The sequence below is a fragment of the Desmodus rotundus genome, chromosome 3, assembly GCF_022682495.2.
Source record: "Desmodus rotundus isolate HL8 chromosome 3, HLdesRot8A.1, whole genome shotgun sequence".
Classification (NCBI taxonomy): Eukaryota; Metazoa; Chordata; class Mammalia; order Chiroptera; family Phyllostomidae; genus Desmodus; species Desmodus rotundus.
In genome coordinates this window covers 109,704,383-109,729,893 of record NC_071389.1, presented here as the reverse complement: position 1 = coordinate 109,729,893, position 25,511 = coordinate 109,704,383, and the positions used below count along the sequence as shown (strand labels likewise).

The window sequence follows — 25,511 nt, the reverse complement described above, 5'->3', positions numbered from 1 at the left end:
GAAGAAATGGCATGGGCTAAAGCAGCACTTGCTGCTGCTCCAAGATTATGATGATGATGATGATGATGATGATGATGATGATGATGATATGTCTCATATTTTTGCATTCAACTTAAAAAGTATACTTTTAATAGTCCCTTGGGCATACACTAAAATTGGAACAATGCAGAGAAGGTTAGCATGGCGCCTGCTCAAGGATGACCTGCAAATTTGTGAAGTGTTCCATATTTTTCTTTTTTAAAAAAGCAGTATACTTTTAGAGTTTAAGGTACATTGGAATTCTCATTGTTGGTCACAGAGAAGAAAAAAACACAACCAGGAAAGTACTATATCTGGGTGAATAGATGCAGGGACCCAGTTATACCCTATCCCCCTGAAGCATCCCTTGATTCCTCACCCTTGAAGCATTCCCCATCATTCCTTCTTGTTCATGTTCACATGTGGTCATCATCTGAGTTATTTTCTCCCTTATTTACAGCTTTAACAGTGAGCACACTAAAAACTTAGAGGGAAACGAATAGACCCTCAAAGAGATGGCGGGAGGAAACCATTGGAGGAAGAGTGGAATTTTCTTAGCAACCCATCGGACCCCAAAGGCTTCCCCACATTGGTTATTAATCACCTTGGACCCCAGGTCACAGCATCTGGTTCTATCTTGGAAACTCTGGGTGTTGGTCATTTGATAAAAAGAGAACAACAGTTTCTGCAGTTTCCTTGGGTGCAGCGCATGCTTTTCTCACCTTCATACCACCAGAGCCCAAACGAAGGTCTGGCATGCACTTGTCACTTTGCCTTGGAAACTGGGTCACTCTGACATAAGTGGGTGATAGGACATTTTTGTTATATTGCTTAAAGAAGTTATAACACCAAAGATATCACTTCTTCAGATTCTATCTATAGTGTATACCAGTTCAATTTGATGAGATACTATTATGTGTGTGTGTGTGCGCGAGAGAGTGTCCACTGAAACTTTGCTTGCTGTGGCACTGCTTTAGCCGTCCTTGTCACATTCCCTCAGTTGACCCTGAATTTGGTGGATGACTCCCATTTTCAGCCACAGGCTGGATCTAATTACAAGGTCTTTCTTGCCTTCTCCATTGTTACAGAATGAGAAATAAAAGCCTCTGCATAAAGCTAGGAGTCCCTGCTGTGTGCTCTCCTGAGTGTCTTTCCTCTATTTCTTAAGTTTCTTGGCTGGAATTCTCTTCATTTTGACTCTTGTACTAGCCCCAACCCAAGTGGTTGTGCATCTTGCTAGCTCTGGTCTTGATCTTCTTTCCAAGCTCAGTGTTCTGTCCTGAGGGCTGCATGGTCCCTTACACTGGTTCACTGCAGCTGCCAGCCAGGTGAATGTGGCAGGTGTTGGTAGCATTTGACCCCACCTATCAAACCCCATGAAGGGCACACTTGATTTTGAGGTCATGGTTGTTACTTAGAAAAGATGAGAGCCTGATACACATGTCTGTTCATGTAGTAATTACTCCTAAAAGTATAGCTACCAAGTGGACTCAAACAAAGGTTGAGACTTGGGCTTCTCTGAATAGTCATGGTAATGAACGAATACTCTCCTCTCCCACTTTCTTTGATCTAACTGGAAGATGATCATTATTCACATGGGATGATAAAGTGTGTTCTTGAACCTGAAATGGAAATAAATATAATTAAGAAGGAGGAGCAAGAGAGCTGTGTTTAACACTTAAAAGAAAACATTAAAAAACTGGTAATTAAACAAACATGTGTTTGTTACTTACTGACTTTGGTACTATGGGATGTAAAGATGAGTAAAACAAATCCCTAAGACCAGAGAGCTCATAGCCTAGCTATGGAGACAGACGTAAACAGCTAATTTCATTTCAGACCAGATTTGTTCAATGATGGTCTTAATCAGTGAGAAGAGCAAGTTACAAATTCAGCTTTGCAGTATATTGGGTTGACTGCCATTGAAAGTGGCGGCTACAGTTGATCTAATCTGCAGGTGCACAGTGTCTTGGGGCTCACACGGCCTCTTTACACAGACCATCACGTGGTTGACCACTGTGCCTGGACTTGTCCCCCCACCACTGGGACCTCTTTTCCCTTTTGCCCAATGTCTGCCAACCTTTCTCTGTCACTCTCTAGGACTTCAGCAGACGTATAAAGTTATTAGGTGTCATTTTCATGTTCTATTTTGAGGATAGTAGAATGCTGCTGCTGCTTTTTTTCCCCAAATAGACTAATTTTTAAAACAGTTTTTAGGTTCACAGCAAAGCTGAGGGGCACAGAGATTTCCCGTATACCCCCACCCCTGTGGTTGGCACACGTTCAGAGCATCCTCCATCATCAACGCGCCCACCAGAGGGGCACGTTTCCTACAGCTGGTGAACCTGCGCTGGCGCATCACCACCCGAGTCCACGGTTTACATCAGGGCTTATTCTCAGAGTTGTACATTCCGTGGGGTTTGTACAGATGTACCTCTTTGTTTAAACAGTTTTACAAATTTGGCGATTAAAGAAGCATTATCACTTCCTGCTATTGAGATCAAGATGTATGGCTTATTAAACCCAGGCTCTGGGTTTGAGAAGGGGTGTGTACGACTTGGAAGAAAGAGCTTTGTCTAACTTAGCTCCATTCCCACCCAACAAATCCCACTTTCAAATTAAAAAAAAAAAAGAAAGAAAGGAAAGGAGCTTCATTACTCTGTTAACCAGTGCCCTGGGTGTGACAGTGCTCCTGGTGGTGGCACTGCCGTCCCTGTGGCCCCAGGGCTCTTGTCTGCGAGGCTGAGGGCTGGGTCTGATGTCAGCAAGGCACAGGCTGTCCGACTTTTCCAGAGAACAAGTAGTTACAGTCGGCTCACTTATTGGATTGGCTATTACATGACCTTTGTTCCAGGCACAGGTGACAGGTAAAGGGCAGGTCTAATTAAAATCACCTTGGTCGTCATCAATTTTCAGTGGTGTATGAGCTCATGATGCCTGGTCCTGAAGGAGCCATAGCTTGCTCTGAAATGTTGAAACTCCAGCACTTCTCAGCTTTCCTCTTGGTTCTGCTTCCTATTCCCACCTTCCCCACAGCAGAGGCCAGGCACACTGTTTTGAAATACTAGTGAAATTTGCAGTGGAGAACAATAAATGTATGTTAACTTCAAGGAAGGCAGACACTCCTGAGAGGGTCTTGGTGACCTTAATAAAGCATTTCAAGGAAACAGAGTATCAAATTAATGCTTTTTGTGCTAAAAACATTAAGGTATTTAAATGTGTTATTCTAATCCCTGTTTCAGTCTGGGAACAGAAGGATCTAATATCTTTTATTTAAATCCCAGCCTTCCTGGACTGCTCCATTCTTTTCAGCCTAGTACAGAAAGAAATAGACTATAACCAGTTGATTTCAGCAAATATAAAACTGCATGTAATTCTCAATGTACAAACTATTAAATTTTGACATAATATGTACTCTACATCATTTAGTGGAGATGTTAGGTTTTCAGAAGCTGTGCTCCTGTTTGAGTTCCACTTTGCTCTGTTTCCTGGACATGTGATAAAATTGTCATGGACACAAGTACAGATGCATAAATTCTGAAGCCCCAAGCAGGGTATACTCATTTCAAAGTGAGCCCTTTCTCAGCGGCAGAGTAAACTGATCTGGAGCAGACAGGGAGTCCTCCCTTTTTCTGAAAGCGACTCTCAAAGCCTCAGCTGCACAGGCAGCATTTATAGCCACAGCACAGGATCAGGTTATAAGGTTGTTGTTCAGTTAATAAAGAATATCAAGTTCCCTCTCGACTCACAACTGCACAATGGTTGATCTCTACCTCCTAGACGGGAGAGAAGAGAACGTGCATAGGATGGTGCAGGCAGTCACCAGTCGGGTGTAGTTAAGATTGGTAATGAATATACTACCTCATCCCCAAATTAGTTGTTAGGGTTCCTTCCCTTTAAAATTTTTGTTTGTTGAGGAAATGTTTAGAGTTTGAAATCAAGATTTAGAGGCCATATAAGAGTGACTTCAGATTATAAGAATATCTGTCTCAGAATTATTTATGTTTAAGCTCTGGGTTGTATATTCAAGGTGAACATACAGAATACTTTAATTAAGACATGGGCAAGATTGTTTTTCAAGGTCAATACTAAAAGGAGAATCAAGACCAAATTTTGTGTTCTGTGTGTGTAACCTTCGAGATTTATATTATTATTAGATATTGAATGAGTTAAATGAACCTTTAAACAGGAAGAAAATTATTAGTAATTGTAATAAATTGTTTTAGTGACAAATTTATATAAATAACATTTTTCAAAAGTTCTCATGTTCTCTCTTGATTATAGCCTGCCATCCCTTCCTTTCTCTCTCTTTTCCTCTCCTTCTCTCTCTCCCTCTCCCTCCCTCTCTGTCTCCCTCCCCCTTTTCTTCTCTCTCCCCCTTTTCCTCCCCCTGTGTGGTAGGTGTGAAGGAGAGCTCAGCTGCTGCTTTTGAAAGTTGAGTTATACCTAAAGAGTGTATTATGGAATGTGGAAACATTTAACCCTAGTATTTTTGAAAAACGTATACCTATATCATGGGTGAAAAAGGTGAAGGCATTAAGAAATGACCCATCATAGTCCACAGTGTGGTGATCACCAGAGGGAAAGGGGGTGGGGGGAGGTGGAAGAGCGTAGAGGGGGATAAATGGTGAAGGAGGGAGACTTGACTCGGGGTGGTGAACACACAACTCAATATACAGATGATGTGTTATAGAATTGTACACCTGAAACCTATATAATTTTATTAAACAATGTCACCCCTATAAATTGAGTTAAAAACATGAGTCCAAAGATACAATTACTATGAATTCCAAAACAGCAACTACAGAGCACTGAATCCCAAGTGCAAGGCCCATATTCTGGGTCCCTGTGTGACTGCAACAGTTAAACACCTATGGAGCCATCCCTGTATCCTTTCTTTTTTAAATGGACAGGTGCCGAAGAGCATATGATGCAAGATAACATGAAGATAGAATCAAGGCTTCAGAAGAGAGGCGAAAGCTGCCATGCCACGCTGATTGATCGTGCTTTTCTTAATGCTGGCACGGCACCACACATCTGGATAATTTTCACAGTGCTTGGAAGACAAATAAAATTGGATAAAAAGGAAAAAAATAAGTATAATTTAGTCCCAACAGAAAGAATCTTTGTTGGCCTATAAAAGTCTTGGTTAATAATTTACTACTCAGAGGTAGGTGTGAGAGAGATCACAGAGATGATTTTCTGTATGGCTTTTTGACTACAAAAGGGTAATAAAATCTCTAAAATTACTGGCAAAAAATAATACAATAATATCTTTGTACTAATAAGATGCCATGAAAATTTTAAGCTTTCTGTGACTTGAATTTAATATAGGCCCAAATATATAATTCTGTGATCCTAGAATTGTACCACCAAGATATGAAGCAAGATCATAGCGCAGCTGCCTGCTCTCTGCCTCACCCACATGGCAGCAGCATGCGTCCAACCTTCAGTGTAGTCAAAGAGAGACAACCTTATGACTGATACGGGTAAAATACAGAGAATGTTATCAAAGCACGTATGTTTCATTTTACCAAAATAAGAATGCCATTGGTACATCTGGGCACTTAGATTAGTTGCCCAAGAAATCCTGTGGCATATGGACTTGTATTTCATAGGGTCACATGAGGGTTCATGATAATTTCAGGCACATTTTTACCACTGGTAATGAGATATAGGTCCATCATTTTATTTAATCAGCAAGTTAATTGCTGGTTCTACTAGGCACTGTGTTGAATAGTCATTAATACTACAAAGGCGCTGAGGTATTCAAGATTATGAAAGAATGTGATTTTCAGACTTAAACCATTGTGCAAAGAGCAAATACATGGTGAGGTGCTATAATATAAAGACTTGGTTGGAAGATTTGCATCACCTGACATCCCTGAGGCCATTTGTAAAGACTTGGTAAGCCAGTGTCTGTTAACCCCTCGAAGTGCTTATGCAAGATGATACACAAGGGCTAGTTCTAGGCTTATAATAGTCAAAGCATTATGATCAAAGAGCCACAGGAAATAGAAAGACCTGGCTTACATGTTAGCCCTTCCCAGTAGATCCCTATGTGAGGCCAAAGATAGCTGCCAGCTCTATGTTACTAAGAATTGTCACAAAAACCCTATAATCTTTTTAAGGGTATTTCTAGAAAAGAGTCAAGACCACTGGCACGTTTGATCTGGAAATTTGCAGTGGCCATCTCTAAATCACAGGAAAAGTGGGGTCTTTTTTACTATTTCCTACAGATGATAAATTGAGATCTCACAGAGGTGTCCAGTCATTTCTGTGTTGCTTTCCTTCTCTCCATCTGTGAGTAGAAGCAGTCTTTCAGTTACACACCAATAGTGTGTTTCTAGGTCTCTTGTTTATATGAAAGGAAATGTATTTTTGTTTAAGTGGAGCTGTATTTTTCCCATTATTTATAGTTATGCTTAGAGATGTAATTTAGTCTTAGGATTACTGTTTTGGTAGTCCGTCACCAGTACTGAACATCCACTGGACTAGCATTTAGGGTCTGGTGAAGAAAGGGATGGATAGGAATGGCATGAAAGGAGAAGGGTAGAGAGACAGACATATCCTACATAGGGATATAATTGATCGCACTGAATAAATAGAGTTTATAGAAATAAATAAACCTATTAAATAATTTTGGGATCAGTTTTTGAAATGCTGGTAGTCCATGTTGTCTCCCTTGTGGTTCGTCATCCTATCTGCTCTTTTATGAGGCCGCTGATGAGATTAGGGAAAGAAAAGTAACTTTGTAGGAAACCACATTTTTTATATGGAAAGAAATGCTTCCACAGGATGGTCTTCATAATGCTTGAATCTTTAGAGGAAATGCTGGGATGGGATAGGACCTTCATGGCTGAAGCAGCCAAAGCTAGAAACGCTCATCCCTGAATTTGTGTGCACGTTTCTCGTGTGACGAGGTATGTGCGGCTGTGCTCTCAGACCTCTTTGCTCACAGAGTGTACTTTGTCTGCAGCACTCAGCCTGCTTTTTAGAATGTGTCCCACTGGAGCCCCCACCCTTATGAGGCTGCCTCTCTGTCAGGCCCTGTCTCCCTTGCAATGAAACCGGAACAGCTTCTGCAGTTGGTGCATCTTTCTGAGGCACTACCTTGGGGGCTTCCTCATGTATGATACAGCTCCTCTGTGTTTAAGTTTTTGTAAGGAGGGAGAGCCAAAGTCTGCTTGAGTGATCGAGTTTAAATTTCACTTCTTTGTGCCTACACATAAGCTAGTTCCAGCCACCTGCTGGGTTCACCTAGACTCATTCTCATTCTCCTGCCGCTCCCGCCCTGTGGTCTCACATCAGCCCCCATGCTCTAGGGACCATCCCAAGCTGCCAAAATTGTCTGCCTTTGGAGTTTGGGCCTCTAGTGAGATGTACCAAAAACTGAGACATGAGATTACATTTGAGAGAGTCACACATTTACTGAGGGTCAGAGAGCAGATGTAGGACTTTTCAGAAGGGGTAACTGTACAGAAGGCCTGGACCACTGGCCCTGCGCCAGCGTACTGAATGCGCCTAAAGAAAGAGCATGAGAGTCAGGATGGGTGTTGATCAGCCAGTGATGCCCTCAGTAGACAGATACATAGGATAGTTTGATTGTTTTTAGATTCTAGGCTCATATGTCAGGTGTTTGTGTATCTACAAACTCTACATGAGAATTTTTAAGGTGCTGGAATTCTTCAAGCATTTTGGATCAATGACTGCTATAAGAAATAAGATATAATATGTTATATCAAACTCCTTTAATCAAAGGAAATCTCTTTCAGGAGGCTATTAGCTTTTAGTTAACAAGAAGATTGAAACTTTCACAAATTAAATCATGTGTTTCTGTATCATTAAAAAAAAAACTTATGGAGTACTGGGTATCTTGTTATGGTTAGTACTTTCTCCTCTCACCCTCTTATGTGAGATAAACTGGTTGGAGGACTGTCTTAAATGAAAGCCCAACCTAAATTTGTACTTAATAGTTTGGATTTAAAAGCAAAGAAGAGCCTACATGTGCAAAGCTTGAAAGAAGGGAATAAAATTCAGCGCTTCTGCTAATTAATTATTGAATGTCACTCTGCGAAAATTTTTGTGCTATGGAAATGTAAGCTTAACTGATCAAAACATTCAACGAGAGAACTTGCGAAGTTGTCCAGGCCATTGCTGGCTACCTCAGGGCCCGTGGACAAGCAGCACGAAATCACCCAGAGCTTGTTAAGACACAGACAATGGTGTGGTAATGTCCAGAAGAATGGGAGGTTGGGGATGGGTAGAGGTGGGCAAAGGGGCAAAAGTGGGGACATCTATAAGAGTGTCAACAATAAAAATAGTTTTAAAAAATGTGCATTTTCTGGCCCCACCCAGACTTTCTGAATCAGAATCTGTAGCTTTACGATCTCTCTAGATGATTCAGATGCTCACTGAAAATTTGAGACTCAGTGATCTAGGTCTTCACATCTCTTCATTAGTTATGAGCACTGTCTATTTGGAATAAAGAAGTCCAGTTAGTGAAAGTATCTGGTGACTCTGGATAATTAGTAAGAGCTGTGACTCTGGTTGAAATTGTCTTGGGTGCCACTGACTGAGCAGAGTTCCTTTAACTCCCCTGGCTCAGGAGAACTCAGTTTACTTGTCAGTATTGGAGGCCCAGCCCCTCTCTGACAAATGGGGCAGCTGAGCCCTGAAAAGGGAATGAATGGACTTAAGTGTATTCAAATGATATTGCAAGATCAGAATTTAAAAACTCATCTTGAGGCCAGGGCTTTTGTAAATCAGATAAATTAATGCATAATCATTAATCCTATGAAAGCAGTTATTACCAGTGGTTATCATTCAGCGTTATATTTAAAATACCTTTAGAAAGGGACTTTTAGCCCTGACTGGTGTGGCTTAGTGGGTTGGGTGTAATCCTGCAAACCAAAATTTCTCAGGTTTGATTCCTGGTCAGGGCACATGCCTGGGTTTCGGGCTATGTCCCCGGGGCATGGGAGAGGCAAACAATCGATGTTTCTCTCTACTCTTTCTCCCTTCCTTCCCCTCACTCTAAAAATAAGTAAAATCTTTTTAAAAAAGAAAGTGACTTTTAAAATTTTGGGATACATATCCCATAAATGAGATACTCCAGAATACTGGCTTTTTGTTTAAAATTCTCAGATGGAAAACTTATTTTTTATTTTAGGCTCTATTGCATTAGCCAAAAGAAAAGTGGGTAGAATACTTCTCCAATTGATTAAAAATCTTTGGATTTATATTTCTAGTTGTAATGCACTAAAATATGGTATAGAAGTGTCCAAAGCACTTGGCTCAGATGTGGACGGGAATCCTTATTTTATGATTTGAACATATATTATATGCTGGGAATACTTATTACATGTGGCGTGTGATTCCAGGTCACAAATTAAGATTTTAAAAGAGCTGGTTCGTGTTCTGTGGTAACTTGGCGTACTAAAATAGTGTGTGAGGTGCCTATTCATTTATGTGGAATTAGCCGTTTGACATCCATTGCGAACCCCCAGTGTGTGCTAGAACCATGTTTTCTCAAGGCATTACAGTTGAGGGCACAATAAATTCTTGATGAGAATTTCATGCTTCCAAAACACAGGGATATGACTTAGTTTATATATGCAGTCAGGTTTTCTCTTTATTTTTCCTTTTTGGGAGAAGGCAGCTGTTGGACTTTGAAAGATTTTTCCTTAAGTCATCAGAATTATGACTTGACTTGACCTTCCCAAGATCCAAATCCCAAAGTGGCAAACGTAGTGAGCGTATTTAACCTGCTACTTGTCTCGCATTGGCTGGCTTATTGCTAAACCCCCTAACATAAAAGCAACAACTTAACCTCAAAGAAAACCTTGAATTTATTTGGCAACTTCCCTCTTCTACCACCACAGCCCTTTGAACTTCCCACAGCATGGTGTCCATGTGGCCGAGCTTCCTGCCCACAGGCTCTCCTGCTCCCTAGGTTCCCTTTCCCTCCAGACCACTCCAGGTTTGCTGGTACAGAGGCCAGACTGCTTGATTACTTGGGTGGCAGGTAGAATCTCAAGGAGTCACAGCCTCAGGCTGGCTCATTGCTGTCCCATGTTTTCTTGTGATAGCTTCATGGATCCAGAAGAAGAGTTGGAGATTAAATGATGGTACCATGAGGTGAAGTTCCACTTTAGTGGATGAATAATTGTACTTAAAGAGTGATTAACTATAGAGAGAAGTGATTAACGCAGAGGGTTCCAGGTTTTCTGGATTCCCAGTACTACAATGTCTCAGTAATTCCTTTACAAAACCCCCAGGCCAAAAGTGAAATGGAACAGTTTCTAACTATTAAGCAGGCAAGATCAAACAATTTCAGGAGTATTTATGTCCTAATGACTTAGCAGACATTTGAAACAATAATACACTTAAATGAAAGAAATAATACTTATTTTCTTTTATTTTTAAGTAATCATCATCACTTACTGATCATATGGTAGGGTGCACCTACTGAGTACTGTACAACTTTTCAAAGCTTGGAGTAAGAGTGGACACTGCCTCCCTCATTTCCTGGTCTACACTGATTTATTCACAGTGCATTTGCTTTTTGTCAGAGGAGCCATGGACTTTCAGGTCCACAGAGATTTATCGTGCAAAAGAATGCAGCATGATCTGCTCTTGAGACTAGGGGCTACCTAGAGCCACTATTTTGTAGCACTACCTGAGAGATGTTGCTGTATTCACCTTGAAAATGTATAATTTCCCCCTATAGTACCCCAGAATACCTACACACACTGTGGGAACCCTGGGCTAGATAGCGTGCAATTTTCAGCTCCGTCCGTTTTTTATTCCCAACAGCTGAGGTTTTGCAGGTGGGGTAGGAGATAACATTTGTTTCATGCTTGCTAGTAAGCAGAATGGTTTCACATAAATATAAATATGCCACGACCATCTCATGAAGTGGGTGGTTCTCATTTTCCCCATTTCATTGATGAAAAGACAAGAACTGATAAAACTGTTCTCCCCGTTGACATAGTTTATATGGGCACAGGAAGAGTCATGCTCCGTTCTTCAACTTTGAATCCTAGGTCATTTTCTCTACATGGTGTTTGATCTCTGCTTCTTTTGAGCTCAGAAATAAAATGAGAAACCACATTTGCATAGAAAATTAGAATTGTGAGCTGTGTCTGCCTACCTGCCAGTCAGAAATTTAATGAGAGAGAGAGGAATGTAAAGATCAGCCCTTGGCTCTGAGTGGCAGTTGCTCAGACTTAGAAGGAATAAATACAGCTTGTGTCCCTGTGTGTTAAAGTTGCTTATGTTTAGTTGACAGGAAGCTCAATGATAAACAATAGTAAAGCTTCCAGTACTTTCATTTTAGGCTACATCAGGGTCAGTCTAGTGTCTGCTACCAGGGAGCTGGAGATTCTGTTTTGTTCTGCTCTCAGCTGTCTAGAAGCTCACACTTGGGAGCTATTTTTAAATTCTGAAGCATGCCTGTGACATAGTGGTTGGAGGACCTGAGACTGTTTAGCCAGCAGAAACTGAGCTTTGGGAGGAGAGATGTGATAGGTGTCTTTATATTTCCACCTTCCTAATATTTGAAAGTGTGGCCCAGAGGGCAGAATTTGTACTTTTTAAGTATACTTATTAACAATAAAAAAGTAATAATAATTTTTTGTGGTTGCTACTACCCCAGGAGGCTGTAAAGTCTCGTTATTGAAAATCCCTACAAAAATGGCAAAGAGGTATTACATCACACAATATGGCTGCTAAAGCCCTTTCAATACTTAGATTCTGGGGCTTTTTTAACTTGCTAATTTTCATTTCTTTGTAACTGAGCAACAGCTTTCAGAGTACCTGTGTTTTAAATTTAGCTTGCTGTCTCACCACTTTTCTTTCCAGAGTTGCTAAAATTTAAGTTTTCTTTTGGAAACAAGCATTTTTGTGGGTTGGCCATAGGAGAGCTCATAGTTCTCCCGGGAAAGTCTCTGAGTGTCTATTCTAGCTTTAAAGCCCAGTCCATGTGTGGTTGCGGCTGATACCTCTGGGAAACCCAGAGAGGTCTTTTACCTTGTGTGTGTATTATAGTGATTCAGTAAATTTCCCAAATCAGCTTACCAAGTCAGAATTTAAAATAAAAAATGAGTTAGTCCTGAAGTACTTGTAGTTTTATCACATTATTGTGTTGTCTGATCTTATACTTGGAACAAACACTTCGTGTAATCAATGTTGCTATGCTTAAGACATGATAGATTTATATGGGGTCTTCTTCTCAGACTATGTGAGGGCTTGTGAGCATTAGCCCACCTTCTCGAGTCCTTGTGAGAACAACCGCTCTTAGGCAGAGGCTGCTGTGCCTTCCCTTTGGGCTCTGCTGCTGCAGGTCAGCCTTTAGTAGATGTCGGCTCCTGTGAGTCCCCTTCTTAAATCCTCTGCCTTGGCTGCCCTTCAAACACTGCCTCTCTCTCTGGGGTGGAGTTGGAGAAGTCTTTCTTCTTTCCTCTTACTCTAGTACTTTTTCTGCATTCTCAAGCTCTGCCAACTTACTTTCCCCTTTGTGAAGGCAGATTTTATGGGAAATCTCCTTGCCAGCCCCAGGTTGTGCACGATGCACACCAGAACAGAAACAGGGTCTGTGTGAGTTTTCTGATTTGCTGGGAAGGCACCTCCGAAGGCCACTGTAGCCAGCTTAACTGCCTGTATCTTGCAGGAGAGCACATGTGTCCTAGGGGAGTTTGCACGTATGACTCCCACTGAGCATAAATGGGCTGTGTTTTAAGTTCGTTTTGAGTTGTGTATTTCATCTGTGAAGTTGGCAAATACTTGAAAGCCATAAGCTACTGTTTTCTGAAAGCTTCTTTGCCCATGAACATAAAATGTGTGTACTGAATTTGGAAATTGGCCAGTGCTGCCCTTTTCATGTAGCTAAATGTAGACCACAGCTGTTTCCTCTGGAAAGATCAATATAATCATAGTTTCTCCTTCTTCTCTTACAGAGTGTCTCCTCTGCAGAAGTCTGAGATAGTAGACGTGGTTAAGAAGCGGGTAAAGGCCATCACCCTCGCCATTGGGGATGGTGCCAATGATGTTGGGATGATCCAGACCGCCCATGTGGGCGTGGGAATCAGTGGGAATGAAGGCATGCAGGCGACGAACAACTCGGATTATGCCATCGCACAGGTCAGAGGCACGGTTGACCAGCTGCTCCATTCCGTGCACAGACATGTCAGCTGGGCGTGAAGGCCTGGTTGGTGTTGAACCAGTCAGTCCAGCCCTGAGAATTCTGCCACCCCCTTTGACATTACCACCTAGGTGAACCCATTAGTGTGTTTGAGTGTCTTTGTAGTCTTGGTCTTGTAGTTTGTGGGCCTGTCCTGCCAGTCAGGTTTCTTTCGGCTAGTTGTGGGTTGTCCAGGCTTTCTGTCATCCAAGCAAGATATCTTTCCTGACAGGACAGGTTTCTGCTCCTCCTAATAATCATCTCTTACCTGCAACTCATGCATCTGCTGCACGTGCTTTTCCTTCCACCGCCTTGTGCCAAAGAACACCGTGCCTGTGACACCCCCTCTGTAATTCCCATGGTGGCATCTCCCCTCTTTCATAGGTGCTAGAACATTCTGTCACCAGGCATTTACGATGAGGGGAAGCAGTAATTTACAGCTCTCATTCTCCCTGTAACTGTGACCAGGGTGCTGCCCAGGACCACTGCTGTGAGGCGAATTGCTGAGAGCATGAGCTGGCTTGGGGCCCCTAAGTACCCCAGGATAAGTAGCAAAGGGCCTCCCATACTTAGGCCAAGTTCATCCCATTCCTCTCTGGATGGAACATCCCCTGCAGAGGCCCCTGATAAAACTAGTTACTGTAAAGGTGGCCTGAGGATAAAAGAAATGTCTACTCCTTAATGATAGCCAAAAAGTGAAGGGCGGGCCAACCTCCTGACCCCTAGGGTACATATCTAGGCCATTTGGCCTGAATGATTGTACAGAAAATCAAGACGTGGTGATGAACACAGAACGTTTCTTCCTGTGTCCTGATTGCAGTATGTTTTGATTAAATGCTGCTTGTCTGCAAATTAGCTAGAGTTCGTTTCTCCAGTGTTGTCTTTTGCGAATGTGTTAATCTTAATCATATGAACAAAAGTAGTAATAATGGCTTTTTCTCTCTTCATGCTGAAATCAGGGGCTACATATAAAACAGGAAAAAGCTTCCAGTCACCCCAGGGTTGCAGGCTGGTCCTCTGCAGCTTTGGGGCTCCACCTCCCCAAAGGAGGGCTCTGCACTAGATCACCTCTCAGATTCCCTCCCAGCTCATGGTTCTGCAAACCCAGAGAGGAATTACAAATCCTCATGACTCGGAAAAGTGCATGAAATCAATCTTGTTCTTTTGTTGATTTCAAATAAATCCTCAACATAATTGCTCAAAGTAGGTAGAAGGAATTCTGATTTTACAGGTGGGAAAACTGGGGCTCTTTCAGGTGACCTGCCTCAGGTCCAAGCATCCCGGGCCAGAGAACACCAGACCTGCATGTGACCTTGGGGACCAGCCCTGCACACCTGCCCGTTTACTTTCCTGAGTCAACTACACCAAGGCCTGGGGGACTCACACTTCCTGTAGTCTGTCAGCAAGTGTGGATGTTATACACCCCAGCATTATTAAATACTTGAGTTATAGCATCATATGGCTGGGAGGGATCTTTAGAGGTTTCCTAGGAGTTGTAGGCAAATATTTGTCTGTCTTTTTCTTTAAAATGTCTAGGGAAGGGTGATTCCATGACCTGCTTTATTGAAACTGCATACTAATAGGATGTGGAATCTGGAGCATCTGTTCTCTTCAAATTAAAAGCATCAAAGAAAGATAGAGAGGGGAGTGGGGCTTTCTGACTCTGTTTAGGGGTTCTCTTGCCCCTCCAGCATAATAGTCACCCCTACCAAAGCAACTGATGAATGGTCCCCGTGTCCATGGTTCTTCGTTTCTCCTCTCCATGGTCCTGTTCATAATAAGGCAGAGGTCCCATTACATTAGGGCAGCGTTCCTCCCCACCTACAGCCTCTCCACCCAACACTATGCTTCCGCTGTAATCACTGAGAGGGAAAGGCCACAATTTGATGAATTTCTTTGCCCCTAGTGAAATTATAAATGTCTGTGGTTGAAGTTACCAGCTTGTCTGTATCTGTTTATTTTAATGTAGCTGAATCCATTTTTATTGGGTTTTTGAGAAAGTACCCTGAAGGACTATATACAGAAGAAGAAAATTTAGCTTAAAGAATTGTCCTTGGAAAAATTATGAAGTAGGCAAAGCTCTGGATCTGCTTCTTTCCAGGTGCCTGTGCTTTTTGTCCCCAGGGCAGCTCTGGAGACCAACATTGTCCCCTGATTTGCTGCCTTGCCCGTGGGCAGCCTGTGCTGGCTGTGGGAGCCCTCAGCAGCCTGTTCTTCTCAGGAAAGAATCACTCCTGCCCCTGCCTTCCTAATGTTTTTTGAACGACCTCATTAAAACAGCATTTTGATTTAGGATGTTTTTTTCTGAAAACTAATCATTGTAGCACTGACGTCGAGGCATTGGGATGAGACCAGCAGATGTTCTCTGTGCCCATTGAAGTGTAACATCAGGGGTCCAGGTCGAATACAAACTTCCTTTTTATTTGTCTAGCTAGTTATTTTATGATTCCCCAATCCCCTTGGGAATCCTTAATGAGCCTTTATGGGCAGTTTTATTTTTCCATGTGCAGACCAACTCCTGCCATTTTGAAGCGTCATTTAGCTTTTGGAATATGCAGGTGAGGGACCTGCCTCACCCTGATCTTTTGAAAGAACTCATTGAAGGATGATGTCACATCAGATTGAGTCCTCTTCTTTAGTGCTAATGGAAAGTATTGTGGTTCCTTCTTGAAAATAATGTATTTTTTAAAATATTGTATCTTCTTAGTCGTTTCTACATATAAATTTGATTTCAAAAGTAATCTGAAATTAATAGGAAGTTTGTAATAGCAAAAGAATTTCTAATGTTGTGGACATGCTCCGTACAACCTGATGATCTCTTTGGGAGAGTCATGGGGTTTGGGCCCCGGACTGCGCTGTGACTCAGCACAGGGAGTTAGGTGTTAGTTCAAGGCAACCGGGGGGAACTCAATGTTGGTGTGAGGCTCATGGAATGTACAGAAACCATACGTTTAAACAGAGTCATTCCTAACAGTGCATTCACTCCAGAGCACAGTACACTCCACAAAACCAAAACCAACCAACCAACCAAACAAAAAACCTACCTCATTTCCTTCCCTCCAGCTCAGTGTTCACACTTTTTGGGATCTTTGTGAAATAGGACACAGAAGGTCAGGCCAGGCCAAGGAGAGGCTGCGGAGACCCAATCAGGTGGCGCTCGAAGACCCTGTGCCCAGAGAGGGTCCGATTATTTTATTGGAATATTAGGATATTGCTGCACATTTCAAACTGTCAGAGCCATTACATTACTCTCAACTTAGTATGTGGCTGCGCACTGGTTTTTGTTTTTCCTGACTGCAGAGCACTGTAGCAAGAGGTGCTCTGTCCTAGTTGGCAGAAGAGGAGAACAAAATGGGTGCAGAAGTGGAGGCAGAGTGCATGTGTGTCTGTGTGTGTCTGTGAGTCTCTGTGTGTCTGCCACTACTTTTAACCTGCAGGCTGACAGTGGAAATAGGTCGTGTATGTGTGTGCGTCCCTCTTGCAAAAGGGTGCTGTTGCACGAGTGACATTATCCCTAGCTTCTGTCGTCACCATGAAATCTGTGACTGAGGAGCCTGATGCAGACTGTACTTTCCTTCCACTGCAGGTATTCGTCTTCTTCTAATGTGAGACCCTTTGAAAGCATTTATATAAATAGGATTTTATGAGACTAATAATTAGAAGTCCACCTGCATATTTGGGGGAAATTACAATTACGTAGATTTGAGAGATTTTAGCTCTTCTTACTGGGCCCGAAAGCTTGGCCTTTCGTTTTTGTAAGTGAATGGGTTTTTTTTTTGTTCAAAGGACATTGTAAGACTTTTATTCCTCAGTGGTGGGCTCCTCTGAACTTTATTTTCTTTTTTCAGTTTTCCTACCTAGAGAAGCTCCTGCTGGTCCATGGTGCCTGGAGCTACAACCGAGTGACCAAGTGCATCTTGTACTGCTTCTACAAGAACGTGGTTCTCTACATTATTGAGGTAAGCCACACTGACTGTTCCTTGATGAGGAAAGCCTTTTCCATGGGGCATCTTTGGTGTTTCAAGTAACTTAAGAGATGATTTTACAAACGTAAAATTAAAGCATAGGTACTGCTGCAATGTACTGAAGCGTGTGTCACACATAACCTCTTTGAAGCTGGGGACACCTTCCAGATGTCAGTCCTCATGTTGCATAACCAAAGCCAGGAGTCAGCAGCCCTTCTCTGCTCCCGTGCCCCGTGCCCCCCGCCTCTGGCTCCCCCCACAGCTGTCCCTGCCCGGTGGACGAAGGCCCTCTCTTCCGGTGCTCCTCTCCGCCCAAGTAGATGCTGCTGTCACTCACAGGGTGATCGGAACCTGGCGGGAGTGTTCGCACCTTTGTGAGCGGGCACTGGGACTTTTCCGGGCAACCCAGTCAGATTTTTCTTTACGAGAATGAAAGGGCCTGGTTTCTTGCTATAGTTCTCATGGAATCCTCAAGTTTCCTGAGCATTTATTCATTGTTTTGGGGATATCTGGGCACTACTGCTTAGTTCCTTGTCGTGGGATATGGGGCAGATTTGGAGGTGAGTGGATAGTAAACTGGTAATTTAGGTAATTTAAAACATCTCAGTGAACTCATGGAGCTGTCACTCTGTGTTCTGTGGCACAGATTCGGTTATAAGTAAAGTAAATGTGTTTGCTAGAGGAACCAGGTAGGGAGAGGGGTGGGCCCAGGAAAAAGTGGCAAAGGCGCTGTGTTTGCTCTTAGTGGGAGTGGCAGCCACCTCATTTTTCCTATGAAAACAGTTCTGCTGCAGTGGGGAGGTGTTGAGGCCGTCGGGACTGACGGATTTCCAAACGTGTCCAGCGAAGGAAGCAGGCAGTGCCTCTATGGAGAAATAGAAAAGCAATGTTAGTTGTGTGTGGTGTTAATATCTCATTCTATTATGGATTATTTTGTGTCTGATTTCTCAACTCTTGGGCTATTTTGTGTGATTTCTCAACTCTTGACAGAAATAATAACCAAGGCATAGATTAACTTTTTCAGATATGGCCCCTGAAAATACGCAGCTCAGATAATTTACTGTGAGTAACCATTTCTTTACCAAGTTTTCTACTCTTTTTTTTTTTTTTTTTTGGATATTCAGGTCAAACATATAGGTTCACATCACTCACTCTGTAAACTACTAACGAGCTGTGCAGGTTGTTCGCTGCATAAGCCTGCCCAGCCGAATGGGGTAAATGGGGCTGACACAAAGGAGAACCTGGAAAAAGAGATGCATTTTCCTAATTTGTACAAAGGGCAGCCTACGTGCCTTATCTGCTTGTCTTGTGCTGTAATATTCAACTCAGTCTACTCCAAGTAAGAACTTTTACATGTTATGTGTAATGGACTCTGTAGTTTCTATCTTCTTCCTATTCACATTTTTACAATTCCCCGTTAGCCTTTTAAAGATGTTTGTCCCCTCTTCCTGTGGCATTTCTCGAATTTGTGATAGGAGTCACTCCTAAATGTCACTTGGGGTAATAAAGTATTAGAACCCTGTTCCCAAGTTGCACATGCATTTTAAGCTCCTGTGGCTGTTGGCTTCACAAGGTTTCTTACTAATCTGGTTTTCCTCACAATCAGCAAGTTACAGATAGTCTAGACTTCTTATCAAGACATGCTTCATGAAGCTCCTAGCCCCTCAGCTGTCCAGAGCATCCTCTGGGGCCTGTCTTAGTCATTTACACCTACTATCTTGCCTTTTTTTTTTTTAACTTCAAGTGGGCCAAAGATGAGAAGAGTACAACTTTAGTCTGTCTGAGAAGTTCTATTTGGAACAAGGGCCTGAAAATGCTATGTGAGTTCTTCAAGTTAATTTTTCTATTGTAGCTGGGCAACAGTTGCTAAATGGCCTTGTATTAACAGCCTTTGAAAGCATTCTTTACAAAATTTAAATAAATAAATAAATGAGAAAGAAAGTAAGTCTCTACTGCTCTCTACCCAATGTTTTAGTTGCTATTCCTCAGATACGTTAATTTGAGAATGAAGACAAGGAAATGCTCCCCTGAGCCCAGGCAGCACCCACTGTTTCCAAGTGGCCTCTGTGGCATCAACACGCAGGGCAAAGAGCAGTTTGAAACTAGGGAAGTACTTCTCGCATGCTATTTTACTGTGTTTTGACCTAAAAAATCAAAGATTGTCATAATTTGATTAGCTCATTTGCAATGAGTAGTTTTGTGTTCTGAGGATTTTATAATTAAGTGAGAATAAATGAAGTATATTACTTATTTCTCTTAAATTGTTTTCTTGTAACTCAAGGAGAAACCCTTTGCAATAGCTGCTATGTTCTCCTCTCAAATGTCCTCTGATACACATAACTGTCAGTCATTTTTTAAAACAGTCTAAAAATAATTTGGCAAATTAAACAGACATACACATACATTCACACTCACTTACATAGTCTTAGCCATTATTAGGAGGATATTATATGACTTGAATTGCCGATCAAGGTTGCAGGGAAGAAGCAGCAGCCCATGATGTAATACAATCTATTCACTTGGTGTACCGACCTGTAAAACTTGGTTTCTCTACAGAAGGGGCGCATGGCCACATTCTCATAGCAATATGGAACACACCTGAAGGTTCCCTTCACTTTAGTCCCCAACCCTGATATGTATGTTCTTTTCTGACCTTTTTCTCTTATTTATAGAGATCCCTACATACAGATAAATCAGTGTTTTTACATAAGTGTGATCATGCTTTGTGATGCATTCTACAATGCCCGTTTTACTTAGCAGTGTATTTTGAGATCATTCTGGGTTACCTCATGTGGATCCATTGCATGGTATTTCACAGTATAGTTTCCCACAATCTATTCAACTCTTTCTGCATTGATAAACATTCAAGTCATCCAGTTTAATCACAAAAAGCCTTGCAGAAAATCAGCTGCCCATAAATGTTCCACCAAAATGATATTGATCTAATTAGACCATTTTCACCACAGCGCCTTGAACACAACACACACTCAATTTATGTGTTACTGTCTGTACCCCGAGTTCTTTTTTGCTGGCAGACCTTACATAATGCTTGATCGGGGTGCCACATTACAGGCTAAAATAGCCACTCCATTGGTTGGAGTGATTAAAAACTAGAACAGAATGATGGAATCAGTGATTTCTTGGTGGCCTAACAGGTAAAACTAAAACTACACATAGCCTTTGTTTTCCATTGCCCTTGCTACTGTCTTAATTTAGTACTTGTTACCTGGATGATGGCAAAACCCACTACCTTCGCCGCCTGGGTCATCTGTACTGCCTTCAGGATGAACTTTGTGAGCCATAGGCCTGACCAGTTGCAGTGGCTGGCACAGTGTCTAGGAGACACGTGCTTAAAAATGGTGGCAACGAGTGTGTGGATGAATGCCACTGCTCTCTTCAGCCTCTTCAGGGTTTCCCCGTGTCTCCTAATAAAATCCCTCTTCCCCTCCACACCCCTACCCCTGTGGTCCGGCTCCCAGTTATCCCGAGTCTACTCCCACTGCATCCCTGCTTAGTTTGCTTTCAATCAGTGATATTGACGTATAAGTAATACACGGTAATATACACCTCTCTTAGGTGTACAGTCCTGTGATTAGAACTGGATTTTTATCAGTAGAAACTAAATGGCAATTTCCTGTCTCCTGCAGACTGCGACAGTAGCGTCGCAAAGACCTCTGGAGCTAGGCAGTAGCGATGGTTGCACAACAGTGTGAATGTGCTTAATACCAGCGAATTTTACACTTAAAAATAATTAAGATGGTAAACTTTATATTATGCATATTTTACCACAATAAAAAATGCTACAAATATTTCAAAGAATGTCACAAGGTCTTTATTGCTCTAACCACCTTGAGGGAAACAGAAGTGTAGAGACAGACTGTATGCTTTGGGAAGCTCATTTGAAAATTTGAAAAACAAACTTCATGGGTAGTTTTGTTTTGTATTAAAGCCAATTAAGTGCTAAGTTTGTGGCTGTGAGCCGATGGACCATGCTTCTCAGAAGGTAAAATCCTGTGTGGCCTAGACTGGGCAGAACCTCAGAGCCTTCCCTGAGCAGGTAGGCCTCCCATCAGCCAGCTCGAGGGGGTGCATTCCTGGTGTGTCTATCTGGGTTAGGGGCCAGGAAAAGTAATACAATTAGAGAAGGCAAGGAGAAGGGGTAGATGGGAGAGAAGGATGGACAGGGAAGGGGACCTGAATAACCAGGCCATTACTGGCAGCTGGGGCTCCTTTTTCATTCTGTTGTTGGGCAAGTTACATAGTAAAAGTGATTTCAGAAAATTTGTCAATATATAGGGCAGACGGTAAGCAGAGACCTGAGGCATAAATCACAGCCATTATATAACTATTTCCCAATATAATTTATAAGCTGCCAGGAAAGACTGATTTTTAAAAACTCTGATTTTAACAATGGGAGGATTTAACCTTATACACAAAGATTGGGGGGAGGGAGGTTAGGGAAGGATTCTTACAAATTTTTGAATTACTGGTCCGGCTGTGACCACTTAGTAATTCCTAAAGAGAACGGTCAAATAAATTCTTTAAAGTTCCTACACTATTTAACAACTAGGGGTTTGTTATTCAGAAATTCTTAGAGTATATTTTCAGAGCATAGCAGGTTCAGAACCTTAAGCATTTACTAGGTATGCATTTGTCCATGGTCTTTCTGAATCCTAGGAAAAGGTTATTTGGAATGGATAATGTTTTTTAGTGATAAAAAAATTCAAATAGAAAAGTAATAAGAAAGTTACTTAAATTTAACCTGTACTTCAAAAAATTAGATATGGATTTCCTGTAAATTTTGGTATAACATAAAGAAAATGTGTATCCAGTTATGTTTGAAATAGAGATGAGACTTTGAAATTGTGCTGGTGATTAGTGGGTGGTTCCTAATACTGAGAAAAACCATAACATAGAGATATTGATGTGGAAAATGGGAATTTTATGCTATTTAGAGGGTCTGCTTATTTTGGCAACATATGTAAGGAATTCTAATGGTTTTTTGAGGTCATTAAACTGGTATGGACACAGGCCAGAAAATGGGTTGCATATTTAGCAGGGAGCTCTGCCTGGAAAGATCACTGAATGAGAAATAGAGATTTAAACCATAGGCATCTTGAAGCCAAATGAAACCTAATGACTAAATTTAGTTGAAAGCTAGTTAAGACTTGTCATTAGCTGACAAGCCCAAAATCACCCAGCAAACAGAAATCCCGACCTCTAGAATTCTACAGGACAAGAGGGAAGCCTTACCAGCATTTTGTTTCCTGTGTCTTCAGACTAAAACAGTGAAATGAATTATGGCTTATGTATAAACTGCCATTCTAATAAAAAATATCTCCGTACTCTAAATGTATTTTTTTCTGAAAACATATACATACTCTCTTCAGCTGTTTTGCAACTTTTTTTTTCGGTTGGACCTCTATAAGGTTTTGTCTTTTTCTCTCCATTTTTCAGGCCATCATTACTTGAAAATATTGTATCTGAATTGTTTCTGATTGGCTTCCTGTTTGGGGAGCCTTAATTAAACATGTTAATGTACAGACGCACTGTGCATTTGATCAGAATATTCCAATCTGGTGTCTATTTCCTGAGAGTAACCTGGATTGCATTGTAAATGGTGAAAGAAGGTACTGATTTGGGCAGATTTTGCTTTAATTGTTAAGATCAATAGAGACCAGATATCTTAAACTGTGATTAAAATTTTATCGGGTAACTTTTCCCTCTTTTGGCTGTAATTTGTGACTTAAATATACCTTGAAAAAATGTATTTCATTCTTGACACATGAGAAATCTCGTTGTGGCAAAAAGCAAAATTCCTGATAACTAAGCTTTCCTCCACTGGCCTGTGCAACTGCTTTGTCAGAGGTGACTTTATACTTTCCGATATAGATTCATTATTTGAAGGGCTAGATTTGTAGTTATGAGCTTACTGGTAATGTTGATAGGTAAAGGTGAATTGAAAAAGCTCAGTCAACATATGCACCTTTCTATAAAGGCTATCGCTTTATCAAATATGAAATCATCCACTCACCTAGTCTGTGGCGGGTGGAATGCCAAGACCTGGGGCCCTGGGACCAGCTCCACAAGCTTCCCCGTTTAATGGTGGGGGGTGGTGGTGTGTCAGGTATGGAAGTGCTCCAGTGGCTGTACGGTAGTATGCACAGCCGTCCCAGGAACACCCATTCCAAAATATCCCAGCTTGCATGGTCCACGATTGCCTGCATGGTGCCTATTTTGTGCTGATAGTTGTTGAACAGTAATTGCAATTTTAATGTGTTGGAAGGAAAACTATTTTGAGAAAGACTCCTAATTGCCATTGGGCAATTAGAAATGGGAGTTGACTAGAAATAGAAACATTCTTAGTAGTACTTTCCTTGCCTCGGGCATCCTCATTCTCCAAGTTGGGCTCTCATGGTCTGTGGGATGGGGATGAACAAGACAGAGCCCTTGCTCTTGGAATCGAGTAGGGGATGCAGATAGGAGGTCCCGCAATTACAACAGAGCCCTTGGGTGCTGGCTTAGAGGAAGGCAGTCTGCAGTGAGAACTCAGAAGCGGTGCTTCACACCTGGGTGGCCTCAGGTTTCCAGGATGAAATAAGTAAAGGCCTGAAGGAGGAGTAGGAGCTGATCAGGTGAAGGGGCTAGAGGAGAGGATTAGGTCAGGATACCAAAACAGGGCCTCAGCTGTCTTTCTCACTCCACCCGCTCTGTTTACTCCAGCTCTGTGATGAATGTCAGCAGTCAGCCCAGCCCTTAGTAAACAACGGGGGAGATGTGCACTTTTCTGGGGCCTCCTGTTTCAGAAGGAAGGTGGCTGCAGAACTAGTTAGGTGTGTGCTTAAGAATGTTCTCTCCAAGCCTAGCTTGTTGCTGCAGTTTATAGAGCTGGGAGTTTATTAGCAAAAGAGGGAGAGGGGTAGTTACAACGCCAGAGAAATACCAGCAGTCTGGAAGGATTCCCCTACAAGATACACAATCACTTTGAACTTTATAAAAATAGACCCTTACTGCCTTTCACCTGTGACAGTATATGCTCTTTTTAATGTTTTTGCAGCTGCTTTACCTAAGAGGATCATTACAAAGATCCAACATTCTAAAAAAAAAACTAAATCTAGGCATTGATGTTTTAAAAATTGAGTTTCTCCTTTTTTAAGGTTGAATGTTTTTAGTGATAAATATATATATGAGTAAGTGAGTTTTTTTTTACAGTTTCCATTAAAATTTATTTTGTGTTAGTTTCAGAGGTACAGCATAGTGGTCAGACAGTCCTACACTTCACAAAGTGCTCCTCCCTATATTTCCAGCTCATCATCATTTTTAAAAAATTTATTTATTTATTTTTATTGTATTTTCCCCATTACCATTTGGTCTCCTTATACTCCCTCCACCCCGCAGTCACCATACTGTTGTCCATGTCCACGAGTCCTTTTTTCTTTTTGCTCAGTCCCTCCATCCCCTGTTTTCCCCGCCTCCTTAGCTGTCATCCTGCTCTCTGAGTCTGTCTCTCTTTTGCTTGTTAGTTCAGTTTGTTCATTAACGTCATAAAATGTTTAAACCTCTCTGGAATAAAAAAAGCTCAAAACCAAAATCAATGCAAAGGACTCACAGGGCCGATGTGAACTCTGACAGCTCTGTCATGCGTGGGGCCAGACTTTGTTCTAGAGGACCCACGCTTCCTAACTGCCTGGGACAGTGGGCCAACCCCAAGCAGAGGCCCAGCTCGCCACCTCTTGGGTTAATGCTCACCTGTTCCAACTTACTTTCCTTCCTTCAAGTCCCATTGCAATCAGAGACAGCACCTGCGTCATTTAGTGCTGGATGCTTGTCAGGCTGAATGTTATTTCTATTTACCAAAGTGGTTCTGGCTTCCCTAAGGCAGGGACCGTTGCCTTCTGACTTTGCCCCCAGACAGGACTAAGTACACAGTGCTTATAAACAGATCATGTGTCCATCAGACACGTTTCAGTAGAGGCCGGCACATAAGAGTCAGTTAGGCTTTGTGGGTTTTTGTTGTTGTTGTTATTTTGGTTTTTAAAGAATGTAAGAGAAGACTACTTAAGTAGCATGTTATATTATCTGTCTTTTATGTGTCTAACTTAAATCTTTTCCCGATGATATTTTCATACAGAGAAGTGTACTCTCCTAGTAATACAAGATGAACTCATTTTATAATTTGTTTAACCTCATCTTTTATAAAAATAAAGGATAATTTTGATCACATTCTTTAAATATATTCCTACCTTAGACTACCTTTCATTTTGGTTGAAACTCTCAAATATATTTTTGCTCTTGTGAAGCTGATTTTACAAATTATATTTTTGCCATTTTACTCTGTTCATATT

General features: G+C 41.7%; 1 protein-coding gene, 1 long non-coding RNA gene and 1 pseudogene across 5 annotated transcripts in view; 2 read left to right on the top strand and 1 right to left on the bottom strand.

Moving 5' to 3' along the window:
- ATP8A2 (ATPase phospholipid transporting 8A2) overlaps window positions 1–25,511 on the top strand; it is a 590,644-nt gene that overhangs the window by 356,647 nt on the left and 208,486 nt on the right. For all 4 annotated transcript variants that reach the window (XM_053920803.1, XM_053920801.1, XM_053920804.2 and 1 more), the window contains 2 exons: window positions 12,978–13,161; window positions 17,050–17,160. In XM_053920803.1, the coding sequence (XP_053776778.1) occupies window positions 12,978–13,161; window positions 17,050–17,160 (295 nt within the window). The remainder of the gene's footprint in view (window positions 1–12,977; window positions 13,162–17,049; window positions 17,161–25,511) is intronic.
- LOC112296232 (U6 spliceosomal RNA) lies at window positions 134–232 on the top strand (annotated as a pseudogene).
- On the bottom strand, window positions 16,286–24,972 carry LOC123478760 (uncharacterized). The gene is made up of 3 exons (XR_006654065.2): window positions 24,916–24,972; window positions 17,928–18,031; window positions 16,286–16,367 (listed from the first exon to the last, which is right to left on the bottom strand). It is a non-coding gene; the product is annotated as an uncharacterized lncRNA (long non-coding RNA).